Source organism: Aricia agestis, chromosome 11, assembly GCF_905147365.1.
Source record: "Aricia agestis chromosome 11, ilAriAges1.1, whole genome shotgun sequence".
In the NCBI taxonomy this organism is placed as follows: domain Eukaryota; kingdom Metazoa; phylum Arthropoda; class Insecta; order Lepidoptera; family Lycaenidae; genus Aricia; species Aricia agestis.
The window spans coordinates 13,373,605-13,387,167 of record NC_056416.1 but is presented as its reverse complement, the minus strand read 5'-3'; the positions used below and the strand labels follow the sequence as shown (position 1 = coordinate 13,387,167).

General features: G+C 40.4%; 1 protein-coding gene across 1 annotated transcript in view; it reads left to right on the top strand.

Moving 5' to 3' along the window:
- The window catches only part of LOC121732057 (echinoderm microtubule-associated protein-like CG42247), a 39,462-nt gene that overhangs the window by 17,446 nt on the left and 8,453 nt on the right, over positions 1 to 13,563 (top strand). Inside the window, exons 3-15 of the mRNA XM_042121826.1 lie at positions 727 to 843; positions 1,579 to 1,709; positions 2,101 to 2,228; positions 2,731 to 2,869; positions 3,572 to 3,721; positions 4,697 to 4,868; positions 5,245 to 5,340; positions 7,900 to 8,037; positions 8,611 to 8,742; positions 10,787 to 10,915; positions 11,364 to 11,492; positions 12,053 to 12,181; positions 12,970 to 13,132. Coding sequence (XP_041977760.1) covers positions 727 to 843; positions 1,579 to 1,709; positions 2,101 to 2,228; positions 2,731 to 2,869; positions 3,572 to 3,721; positions 4,697 to 4,868; positions 5,245 to 5,340; positions 7,900 to 8,037; positions 8,611 to 8,742; positions 10,787 to 10,915; positions 11,364 to 11,492; positions 12,053 to 12,181; positions 12,970 to 13,132 — 1,753 coding nt within the window. The remainder of the gene's footprint in view (positions 1 to 726; positions 844 to 1,578; positions 1,710 to 2,100; positions 2,229 to 2,730; positions 2,870 to 3,571; positions 3,722 to 4,696; positions 4,869 to 5,244; positions 5,341 to 7,899; positions 8,038 to 8,610; positions 8,743 to 10,786; positions 10,916 to 11,363; positions 11,493 to 12,052; positions 12,182 to 12,969; positions 13,133 to 13,563) is intronic.

Genomic DNA, 13,563 nt, shown 5'->3' with positions numbered 1-13,563 from the left:
CACCTTTCCTTGGCGGCATAAGCATTAAGCGTGCCGTCTGGCCCATCTTACTGCTAAAAAAAACAATTGGGTTAGGCCAAAGTGAGATCCTTAAAGCTTGTTACATTTAGCAGTTGAACAAACCATTTAAGTGGAAAAATGGCGCCTGTTCTAGATATCGTAATAATTCGATAAAAATCCGTAATGTAACAAATCAAAATGTAGGGATCTGTAGCAATTAAAAAGTCGTTTAAAATGCAATTAAAGTGTTTTGAATGTTGAAATCTGTATCGGCAATCAGCAAAGTGGTAGTAATTGCATTTAGTGAAATCGCTCCGTTATTTGGTGTAATGGTGCTGTTCCGATGGAAATCCTTGGCTGGATCGCATGCTCTCGATACTTTACACGGTAATTGTTGGACGTTTTTAATACTTGTAATGCTATTACTTCTTAGAATTTTTCATGAGCTGCGCAGTGCACTGTGATTTGTATAGTTTCAAACGCTTGAAATATTCTGAGACATTTGTGGCGGTACTCCCACATATTTGTTTTCATAAATAAAGGTAGCTCTTTTGTATGAACTTAGCATGAACTCTACAAATGATTATTATCCATTATAGATAATACCTTAGTAAAAGATTATAATATTATTTATCTTGTTCTTCAATATAAAAGAGACGTAGCCCTGGATAAACTAACGGAGGGAAAAAATAAACAACGTAAATAATATAATACACCTTTTCACAGTGTCGAGTTCTACTGAACTTACGAACAACGCAGCCTTTCGAAGAGGTTTTAGAAGATTTGGGGCAGGTTTTGAAAATGAGTGGGGCCAAACGAATGTACACGATCACTGGACAAGAGGTAAGTTTGAGTTTTGAGGTGTTTTGGTGAGGTGAGAGTTTTTAAGTTTGAGGTAAGTTGATACTTGTAATATTACCATAAAACAATATTTGTTACGTTTTATGGCAATATTAACAAGTATCATATTAATCAAGTGCTGTATTTGTACTTGTTGATTTTTACTTTTGACTCTATATTTCGAGAGTTCTAAAATTGAACACCTGCGTAATAATAATAATATCTATGGACGCTTCACACCATGTCAGTCTGGCCCCGTGGTAAATACCTGATGGACTTGTGTTACGGGTAGTAGACACCGGAAATATATTAAATACTTTTATACTATACGAGTACATATTATATTTAAGATTTTTACTATAATATGATACACATATTTAATACACATCCATGACCCAGGAACTTTGAAAACTTTTTGTTCCGTCGGCGCACTGATCTCCATTATACAAGTACGCTGGATCTATGATACCCACTTTTTTTTGTGCCATTTGAAGCGGAATCAGCGCTCCCATTATTAGGGTAGAGAACTAAATTTGACGTAACCATTATTAACCATGTATGTATTTTAATTCTCTATGCTTAATCGTTCGAATTGTTTTCGTGTTTTTAAAGTTCGAACTCGCGACCCCCGGCTTGAGCTACCAACAGCCTACCAACTGAGCCACAGAGGTTGTCGTAATGTTTATCTATATTTTGGAAGTTACTTCTTTATTCTATTCTCATATATTCCTTTCACAGGTGCGAAGTTTCTCCCAACTTCGGAATGAGTTTTCTGACGTGGAGACCTTCTACCTGGGCACTGTGTTAGCTGCGCCGGCCATCAGTCCGCGCGTCAGCGCACCGCTGCCCATAGACTCACCTATCAGAAGGTAATATTTATACCTACACTATAATTGAGGAGAATATTCCAATTTAACGAAGACATAACGGAATTGTGTAATTTTCTGACCGGAGAAATGATCCACGAGTTGGATTGGCAGGTAAAAAGTCTATCCAGTGCATTATTATGTTCTACAACTTTTGTCAGTTACTCACCCATTGCTTATGGTTAATTCACATTGGAACATGCCTCATCGATGCAATGAGCTATTTAAAACCGAACTCTATTTACTAAATAAGAAGATACACATTGAAATGACAGACTTGACATCCGCGTTCAGCTGTCTGTTCCGAATGGCCTTAAAAATGCATCCCGACCTCTAGCGACGATCAATCAGAATTGACCTTTACTACACTACATAATATGGTTTAATCTCACAGATCAAGATCACGAGGCACCTTAGCAGCCATCCCAATATCGGACGACACTCGCGGCCGAGCGCGAGCGCGCAGCAAGAGCCGCCCGAGAGTGTTGTACGCGCCTGAAGGAGAAATTGTACGGAATTCGGGTAAGATTTAAAATTCATACATGACGTACTACGATTTATCAACGAAATGCCGCTAAGGTTTAGATAACTAAATGAAAATTCGTTTATCTCGCGGGAACCAAACCAAAAAAAAGAATCCTATAGATGTCCTTTTCCGGGACTCAAAGTGTCTCCATACCCAGCAAAATCGGTTCCGCATTTTGGACGTGAAAAGGTGACAGACAGACAGACACACTTTTAACAAAATTAGTATGGTTAACATTATTTGAAGGTCTCTGGATGTTATTTATCATCAGGGAAATTAATTCATGGTGGACTTACGTTATTAATTATTATGTGGTCGGATTATGTACAGTCCAATTGGCAGATCACGACTTTTATTAACTTGACATAACGCAATCAAATGACGTAGGATAGGTCAATAATTTGCCTACGAATCAACGTCACTGATACTATTTGCTACATACATCATAACTCTTTAAACCTCACACAAACACCCAAATTCACATCTGTCTCTCAACAGACTACACCCTCCTAGAGGTACTCAAGGAGGAGCCGATCCGCGTGACGATCCGCGGTCTGCGGCGCACGTTCTACCCGCCCATACACCACGCGCCCATAGACAACTCGCCGCCGGATAAGAAGATGCAGCTGGACTGGGTGTAAGTATTGATGCTCTTAAATTCAGGATTTGTAGTCACACTGGTGTCATATGCTGCTAAAACCCAAAATAATTAAAATTGTATGATAAATATAATTTTAGAAACGACTTAATGTACGCAATGTATGCATTCGAAACGTTGATTCGAAAGCAAAACACAACAGTTTTCGCGTCTTCTGGACGAAAGTCACGTCCATTTCATTCAGTGATGATTATGGTGACTTTCTGAATCTGATGTCTAGACTATTGTGAGTAGATTTGAAATCACTACAACAGCTGTTAACACACTGAGACTGTAACTTGTCAAAAAGTGATAGAGCTAAACCGAACATAACATACATATTGCCCTTTGACGTGTGAGAGTAGATGCTCCTCTAGTTATTTCGCCCTTCGTGGGCTTCGCGGTATCACTGTGCTACTATCAGAGGAGTTGATTTACAGGCAGGTGGTGGACCTACGTATTTTGGTCACGTCTTGTCAAACCCAGCCGACAGATGATGATTTACATTAAATTGACATAATCCGACCAATTGACGTAGGTCCGTCAACTGCCTATGAATCAATTTCTTGATTGTCATTTGATCGGATCCTGTCACTTCAATGTTTGGCTGGGTTTGACGTAACGCGACCAAACTACGTAGGTCCCCATCTGCCTAGGTATCAATTTCTCTGATAGTACAATCGTTAAACACCTAATGCCCAGGTACGGTTACCGCGGCGTGGACGCGCGTCGCAACCTGTGGGTGCTGCCGACGGGCGAGCTGCTGTACTACGTGGCCGCCGTCGCCGTCATGTTCGACCGCGACGAGGACGCCCAGCGACACTACACCGGACACACCGAGGACATACAGTGGTGTGTAGTAGTCTGTATAGTGTATAGTGTAGCGACATACTTGTTGTACTGTAGGGAGGACGCGCCGTCTTGATCAAAATTACACCTAATCAAGTTTATATAAAAAGGGTATCAGACGTGCGAGTAAGTACGCGGACTTATGGCTCGACGATCTTAATCGCCTGTGTGTCAGCAAAGAGCCGCGAGCCGCGAGCCTGGGGCATGGTAATATAGAATAGAATCCAAGAAATTTGTTACAAGGTAGTGTTTGAAGGTGGTACAAGTTTACTGTGGTTCAAAATTTCTGCCTATCAGGCGTGGAAATAGTGTCAGGGTGAGCGATTCTCGTGTGTTACCGACGCGAGCCGAGTAAGTTCGCGAACTTAAAACTCGAGTTCGTACGCGGTACGTCTATCAGGCCTTTAAAAGCGAAGATAACGAACATAAAATTGTGATATCGCGGTTTCGTAGCACTCCGCTACGTGTAGTACTGCCACGGACGTTGTAGCGTATGTGCTACGCATACAAAATATCCAATCCTGAAGTAAATGCACAAACACAATGCAAAAACAGCTTAATGGAGTATACCGAGTTGCTTCGCTTCATTCTTCGCTGCATATCTACCTTCGCAGCATCATTAGGAATATTCTATATTTAAACAATAAAGTTAATATACCTAGCGGAATAGAGAAACAAAGGCCAAGCGAGATGTCACCATCAGTAACACTGCATGGTAAAAAGAGACGTGTGATACATGACAGCAGAACCAATATTTTTCATCTGTTTGACGTCCAGTCGGCACTTATGTCTGTTTGACGTATAGTCGGCACGTTGACAATCTAATTTCTTAGAAAGATGCTTGTGCAAGTGTATACGTAAACAAATTTTTACACACAGATGTAAATCAATTTCGGTCTCGTTTGACAGCTCGAGATTGTTGCTCTTTTCCGCTAGGTATTATTAACTTTATGATTTAAACCGACTCTCAATTATCAGCATGGAGCTCCACCCGTCCCGCGAGCTAGTGGCGAGCGGTCAGCGCGCGGGGCGGGGGCGGCGCGCGCAGGCGCACGTGCGCATCTGGAGCACGGACACGCTGCAGACGTTGCACGTGTTCGGCATGGCGGAGTTTGAAGCTGGAGTGTCGGCGGTGGCTTTCTCGCAGCTGGTCAGTACTTTTTGGGGGTTAAATAGAATGGGGGTAGGGGTATTTTAGAGTGATAAATGCGTAAGAAAGATTTGATAGAGCGAAGTCATGCACGTTCATTGCCAAAGCATCAAAGTAAACTAGAAGATTGACGACTGTAATTGACAAATTGAAATGGATTGTAAGGGACAAAGATATTATTAGTCGTCTTTTAAGAAGCAAATGCCACACTTCTTTAATACCATTCCAAATTAGGAGTTTTCTACGACAACTTACAGATGATAATAATCGTCTACCTTAAATTGCCCTATTCAACTTTTATTTGACCAAAGTGAAGCCAGAAGAAAAGTCTAGTCCGATTTTAACATCTCTAGTCTAATATGTTCTTATATTGTAGAATGGTGGCAGCTACGTGCTGGCGGTGGACGCGGGGCGGGAGAGCATCCTGTCCGTGTGGCAGTGGCAGTGGGGACACCTGCTGGGGAAGGTCGCGGTGAGTATCATACACACATACTATTAGAGAAGTTGCTTCATAGGCAGATGGTAGGCCTTCGTAATTTAGTCGCGTTATGTCAAACCCAGCCGACAAATCACTAACATTGGATTGACATGATCCGAACAAATGACGCAGTTCCGTCAACTGTCTATGAATCAATTTCTTCGATGGTACATCGCTACATTAAACACATGTAACAATTTACGTCCTATAGTTTGAGTGGTTCGAACAAGAAAACAAAAATTTCCGGGACAAAAAATACCGCTCTCTGAGCCTCAAAGTGTATAAGCGTTGAGGGAAATAAAGATGAATTGCAATATTTCCACGTTTTTTGTACGAAGTACAAAGAAATTTAACCACGTTGATATCTAAACTTTTATCTCAACTATCACTTATGTAAAATAATGTTAACATAAGGCACCCCAATCTCAAGGTCCGTCTGGCACACGTCGTCGCCGCCGGCGCTGTCAAATATATCTGCACATCGCGATACGATACACGAAACCAGTTCATAATTAAGGTGACGCCGCGTTAAAGTAAAAAACCCTGTTGGATATGTTTCAGATTGCTTGTTTTCTATGAAAGGCCGGTCCTCCGGCCTCTCATAGCAAACAAGCAATGGAACAGCAAAAATGGAAAGGGCGCGACAAAATGGTCTTTGTCGCGTAATTACAAATCATAAATACATTTCATATAAGCTATGGGCAAATTAAAGTGTATGCTTGAACCAATTTATGTACAAATTTTGGAAGCTTAAATCACTCTCTAATGGCAAAATAGGAATCCCTTTTTTACAGAGGTCTTTTTGATTGATTATTCTGTGTTATAAAAGTTGACCAATCGTGTTATGCTATGGGTAATTCAAAGACAACGACACGATGAATACTGACAATGAACTATAATTTCTTAGCTTTAGTCATTGCTAAGAAAAATCGATATCGCTACAGCCAAATTATCAAGGCGTCGCCTTAAATCACAAGGTTCCAGGGTAAACGAACGAAGATGTAATGATAAGAGTTGAAAACGTGTAGATTTTGATGCATTATTAAGAAATAATCACGCAAAGAACGTTAAATCAATGTCGTTTTCTCGTAAAACGTGAAAAAATTACATAGAGTAGAGTAGCCTTGTTTCTATGACCTTACGAATATTGTAAGATCTATGCGAAATTCTATGTCTGTCTGTCTCCGTCTCATTATGTCTGTTCGTTTAGACTCTCGAGCTGTCAAACGAAACCGAAATTGGTTTTCATCTGTGGGTAAAAATGTGTGTACGTATACACTTACACAAGCATCTTTCTATGAGATTAAATTGTCAAAGTGCCGACTGGACGGCAAAAAAAGAGTTCTGCTGTCATGTATCACACTTCTCTTTTTACCACGCAGTGACTGATAGTGACATCTCGCTTGCCCAGGCCTTTGTTTGTCTATTCCGCTAGGTATATTAACTTTATGTTTTAAACTTAGTTTAAACTAAATACTTACTTACATAGTTTTATATAAGAGATTCGGAGAAAAATTTTGACTCTACAGAAAAGAAGATACGATAGTTTTATTTCAGCAAAACGTATGAAAAGTTGCGGATAATATTATTATCTATGTTATGGATGCCTACATGGTAAAATAATTGAGGTTGTCATGCTATGAGAACCCTCCCACATATTTTGTCAACCACACGTAATATTCACTCTTACAACTATGCTAATAGGGTTTAAACTTGAATTGATAAGTTTGTCCGTCTGTATTTGTTTCCAACATCGCTAGGCAACCAGCCAAGCTATGTAAATCACATTAAGCCCCTCGATTCATTATATTCCATTCAATGTTAGTAAATAAATGCGCAGACGGAATGCCTATGATATTCAGTATTCTTATAAAAGCAATTTACCTAATTATTATATTCCTACAAATTAATATTTTTATTTTTATTGAGACCTATTTTCGTACAATCATAAAATTGACAATCTTTGGAATTCTTTTGTTTAGATAGCTTTTCTCTAGCATCTAACAACCCTAGACTTGGTGTTAAATAATGTTTCCAGGAGAAAAAATGTAGTATCTAATATCTAAAAAATATCCATGATGTTTCTATAAAGGTTCCTCTCTTGATTTGACCCTGGATAATCATGCACAATAGACGTCTAACATGGTCGGTTTACAGACAAACACCTAAATGTTATCAACCACTTATCTATACTTAGGGTCTGTTTCACCACTTCCTGATAAGGCTATCCACCAATTAATTTGTCAGATCAAGTATGGAGAATATATCAAAAAAGTTGTGAACAGCCTATTAGGCACTTTATCAGAAAGTGGTGAATTTATTTAATATTATAAAGCTGAAGAGTTTGTTTGTTTGTTTAACCCGATAATCTCAGGAACTACTGGACCGATTTCAAAAATTCTTACACTGATGTATAGCTAAGATGTCCCTGAGTGCTATGAATGTACCAAGGGCGGCGCCGGGGCGGGCCACTAGTCATGAATATTTACAGATCATTCGTTGTTTTGTAAAACAATAAAATATTAAATATTGATTTCTTAATTTTATGTGCAGACGCTTCAAGAAGAACTGACTGGAGCGGCGTTTCACCCCCTAGACGACAACCTACTCATCACACACGGGAAAGGACATCTAGCTTTCTGGAATCGACGAAAAGACGGCTTCTTCGAAAGGACGGATATAATTAAACCGGTAATTATTATCCAAACCAAAGTTACGAGGGTGCAAAAATACGACGAAACGTTAATTCGAGAAAAGGTAGAGTGCTCTTGCGCGCTTCGCTTGGCTCATCTTGGCGGGGGCACTCCCGTGCCCCCAGATTATGATTGTGTTTTGAATATTGACCATTAGCTGTTATTAAATTATAGTTGGTACTACTTAATATTTACAGAATTTTGCACACGAGCGAAGTAGACTTTACTCACAGTCTACTTCGCATCTCGATTCGCCTGTTTGTATAGCCCGATCACAGAGCACTTAGAAATCGTTAACCCTCAGTCCTCATTATCTCTTACGCTATTGTCACAGTATAGCAATATGACAATATTGCTATACTGTGCTATTGTCTTTTTCATACGCACACAAACATATTGCTGTCCTTGTCCCAGCGCTTATCTATATAAATGAGAAAGCAATAATTATGACTAATTCTGTTCGCGAGTGAAAAAGACAAGTGATATTGATCAACGTACAATCTAAGTGCTCCGCGGCCATACTTCCCATCTCTATCTGCTATCTCCATTTACATCTGCTATCTCTTTCCAGCCGGCGCGCACGCACGTGACGGCTCTGCAGTTCGAAGCTGACGGTGACGTGGTGACGGCGGACAGCGACGGGTTCATCACCGTGTATAGTGTCGACAGCGACGGTGCTTACTTCGTGAGGCTCGAGTTTGAGGTGAGAGTTGAATTTTGAGCTCTATGTTGACGACATAAGGTGTGGTTTGGTGACGGCGGACAGTGACGGGTTCTGTTTGAAATTTGATATTTATGCCGATCAAATAATACTGACAATTTTAGGAATCTCGTAATCAAAGCTTTTTGTAAATCTTATTTACTTCTTTACTAAAGTCTAAAGGCTATACAATATAAAATGTAGGGAATTTTCCAAAGCCTTAGCAAGCAGCCTGTGACGTTAAGATCAAAGTCCAATAGACATTAATTCCATATTTAAATTTCTCACATTATACGTGTTATTAATATACTGACCATATAATTATTATTTTTAACAAAAAATTAAAACCGACTTCCAGGGTAAAACACTATAATAATTTATGATGAACAAAAAAGTATTAAATAATAATTATTCTTACTCTTTGAAGTGCCTTAGGCATAATTCTCCTAAACCTCAACTATTTCTGTACACAATATCTTCATTATTTTGAAGACGGTACCAGCTAAGATTACTGAGTTCTATGACAAAATATTTTTAATATTTAAAACTGGTACCGACTTCAAAATAATGAAGATATTGTGTACAGAAATAGTTGAGGTTTAGGAGAATTATGCCTAAGGCACTTCAAAGAGTACGAATAATTATTATTTAATACTTTTTTGTTCATTTTAAATTATTATAGTGTTTTACCCTGGAAGTCGGTTTTAATTTTTTGTTAAAAATAATAATTTCACTCTTTTTAGTCCTTTATAAGGTTTCCTGTACAGACTAATGCTTAGTGACAAATAATAATTTCACTCTTTTTAGTCCTTTATAAGGTTTCCTGTACAGACCAATGCTTAGTGACTTTGGATCCAGGATACACTTTCATGATGTGAGAACTCATTGTCTGAGATCACTACCACTTCAGAATTGCTTAAGGAACTCCAAGGATATACCACTGTATAATATGCTTGGCGTTAATCAAGCAATGATAAAATTAATGTTCATACGCCTGTCTTTAAAGGCTCTAAAGTTCTGTTCAGTGACTTTCTTTCTATCATTACACTAATGAAAACTCATCAGCTCAACATAATATAATATTATGCTCAAATATAACTATAATCGTCCGTATAAATTTTAAGGAGATAAGCATACCTCAAAGATCTCACGATCAAATTGCTAACTTGGTAACCTAAACACCAAGGTCGAATCATTTACATTGAAATAACATTATAATTTTTTAAATCGTTCGACAAATTCGGGGTTTCGATCTTAAAGACGATTAAAAGTACCAATAATAGGGTTATAACTAGATAATTCATGGTCTGGTGACTGGTGGTAGTGATGATGATGATGATGATGAATGTAACTTGCATAGTAGCATATGCTTTCAGTTCTTAAACCAACTCCGAAAGCCGCAAACTTGTATTTATAAGGAATCCGGAGTTCTCTTAGCACCATCGGAACCATGGTATATTATCTAATTGCAAAATCTTGCTTTTTGGTAGCATATGCTTAGGATACTTCTCATATAATCGAAATCACTATATGTTTCCATATAAATTTTGAGGAGTTCCCTCGATTACTCATGGATGTATGGTGGAAGAGTGGTGATGATGATGATGATTAATTAAATTTGCATAGTAGTATATGCTTTCAGTTCTTAAGACAACGCCGAAATCCCAAAATATGTATCTATAAGGAGTAAGGAGTTCTGTTCACCACCTTCGAACCATGGTGTATCCTGGTGCAAAATCCTACTTTTTGGTAGCATATGCCTGAAACACTTCATATGAAACCAAAAAAAACATATGTTTCCATTTGAATTTTGAGGAGTTCCCTCGATTACTCATGGATCCCATCATCAGGTCACCACTTTTGTGGAAATGGGACCAAATTGGAGTAACACCTAATATAACAAAACAAAAATTTTGAAAATCGGTTCACAAACGGCGGAGTAATCGTTGAACATACATAAAAAAAAACATATCCACAGCCGAATGTATAACCTCCTCGTTTTTGGAAGTCGGTTAAAAATTGATTGTACACTTCGTTATTATATCAGGCACACACGAAAGGCATCAGCTCTCTCATCATGCTGTCAGAAGGCACCCTCATATCTGGTGGGGAGAAGGATCGCAAAATATCAGCGTGGGATACTTTGCAAAACTACAAGAAAATCACGGAGACAAAGGTAAAAACTAAAATGGCTTCTAATATTTTCATTTTAATATTCATTTATCACGCAGGGACCATACATTTTCCAGGATAAAAAGTATCATAGGATACTTCTATCCTATGTCCTTTCTCGGGACTCAAAATATACCAAATTTCAGCAAAATCAGTTCAGCGGTTTGGGCGTGAACAGATGACAGATAGTACATGTATTTAAATAACTTCATGTCAACAAGACGAATGGCCTTGAACCTAAAGTCTTGCCTCTTTGTCAAGATGGTAAAAAAACAAAGCAAACATTTAACAAATGGCTTTCAGGTTTTTCGCCATTTTAAACCTAGTTTTACTTTGCGGGGGAAGCGATTACGACATGCTTAGAGGGATGGATTCCTGGATGGTCAATATGAAAAATTCCTTAAGGGATTCTGGTACTAATGCCCATATACCCAAGGATTATATTCCCCCAGCTGCCGGAGCCGGCGGGCGGCGTGCGCAGCATCTACCCGCAGCGGCCGGGTCGCAACGACGGCAACCTGTACGTCGGCACCACACGCAACAACATCATGGAGGGCTCGCTGCAGAGACGGTTCAACCAGGTATTAAGTTGCTCTAATAACTCTCTACAGACCTCATTCCCTCCTAAGTAGGCTCCACACTCGCAGCTTCGCGTTCGCGCTTCACAGCTTTCCCCGTCCGGTGTCGGTTTTTTGGCCCGCAACATAGGGCTCGCGAAGCGTGAACGCGATCATCATCCACACTCGCTTTTATTCGCTGTCGCACACAATGTCAGATCAGCGGCAACAGTGACTTCAACGTTCATTTTACTCAAATGCGCGAACGTAAATGCGAAGATTGTGAGTGTAGAGGGCCATATTTGTTCGCGTTGTGTTCACGGCGCGTTGCATCCGTGAACCGCGGCCGCAATTCGTGCCGCGAGTGTGGAGCCCGCATTATATTTAAAAAAAAATATTCTGTAGAACTTCATCTACCTCAGTCGTAATAATAAAATCAAAATCATCTACAAACAAGTTTCAACGTGTGCAGTTTGATCATTACATTTTTCTTAGCCACTCACCTGAGTGAGTGGACCTATGTGTACTAGTTGTACTACACCAACTGCAAAATCAACTACAAGTTGACCTTGACCATCTCCCAGGTGGTGTTCGGTCACTACAAGCATCTGACCGGCGTGGCGGTCCACCCCGACGACGAGGTGTTCGCCACCGCCGGACACGACAAGAACATCGCGCTGTGGAAGGGACACAAGCACATATTCGCCACGCAGGTAATAATGTACCATCGGGGAAATTGATTCCTCCCCTAGGCAGTTGACGACGATCGACGACCGACGTCGTTTGGTTGGCTAATGTCAATTCAATGTTAGCTGTGATCGGTCAGATGGGTTTGACTTAACGCGACCAAATTACTTAGATCCGCCATCTGCCTAGGAATCAACTTCTCTGATAGTACCTACATATTGGTATGAGACATCGGAAGCCATTACTACAGCTAGTACTTTTGTACACTCACCGGCAAGTTTAAGCGCGTGATCCACAATCATGCTGGTTTGGGTTTGATTCCCGATGTGTAAACCAAGTTTTTCCATGCCATTCCGGTTGATTTAGTTTTCAATTTTCCTACCTCGTGATGGGGTCAGCAGGAGAATTAAACAGCGATTCGAGTAACGATAATGATTTGGATTTTTTTTAATCTGGTATATTTTGCCGGTGTTGTCGCACCTTTGGCTTGACTATGGCTCAGCCGTATTTATCTCTGTTGGACACTTTGACAAAAAATTTATCGGTCGGATCGGCGGATTCGAGTTACGACAATGTGGGTTTCTATCATAAAGTTAATATACCTAGCTTAATTCCGCTAGGTATATTAACTTTATGGTTTTTATAGTTTCTTATGTCAATGGTTTCCATTTGTCATAATGTGTCACTATATAGCTGCCGTATTGAGCCCATGGCAATCTTCTACGGGTCATTATGCAAGTGCACAGCTCACGGTTCAACCGTCTCATTGTAGTGTAATGTCCTATTGGGTCAAATAAATGTTTATTTATTTCAGGTGGGCTACGAGTGCGTGTCCTTGGCGTGGCACCCGGGCGGCGGCGCGCTGGCGGCGGGCAGTGCGGAAGGCCACCTGGTGGTGCTGAACGCGGACGCCGGCGCACACGTCGCCACCGTCCGCGTATGCGGCTCGCCGCTCACCTGCCTGCAATACAACACAGGTAGTGTACAGTGCAACGCTGCGGCGGCTCAAGCCCACGCATGCTGCTGGTCCAGACGGTATACCGCCTTATATATTTAAAGACTGCTGCTTCGTTTTAACGGAACCACTTTGCCACATATATAATTTAATCTTGGAGTCATCGAGGTTTCCTTCTAGGTGGAAAACTACGAGAATGGTCCCGGTACCGAAGGGAAACTTAGGATCCCAGATAGAAGGGTATAGACCGATAGCGGTCCTATCTACCGCATCTAAGGCGTTCGAGTCGGTGTTGTACAACCTCATCTTCGCTCAGGTTAGCGCGCAACTAGCTGATGAGCAGCACGGATTTCGTCCGTCGAGGGGCGTTACGAGCAACCTGCTAGGTTATATGTTGGACATCGTACCGGCGTTAGACAGTGGCATGCAAGTTGACGCCGTATACTTTGATTT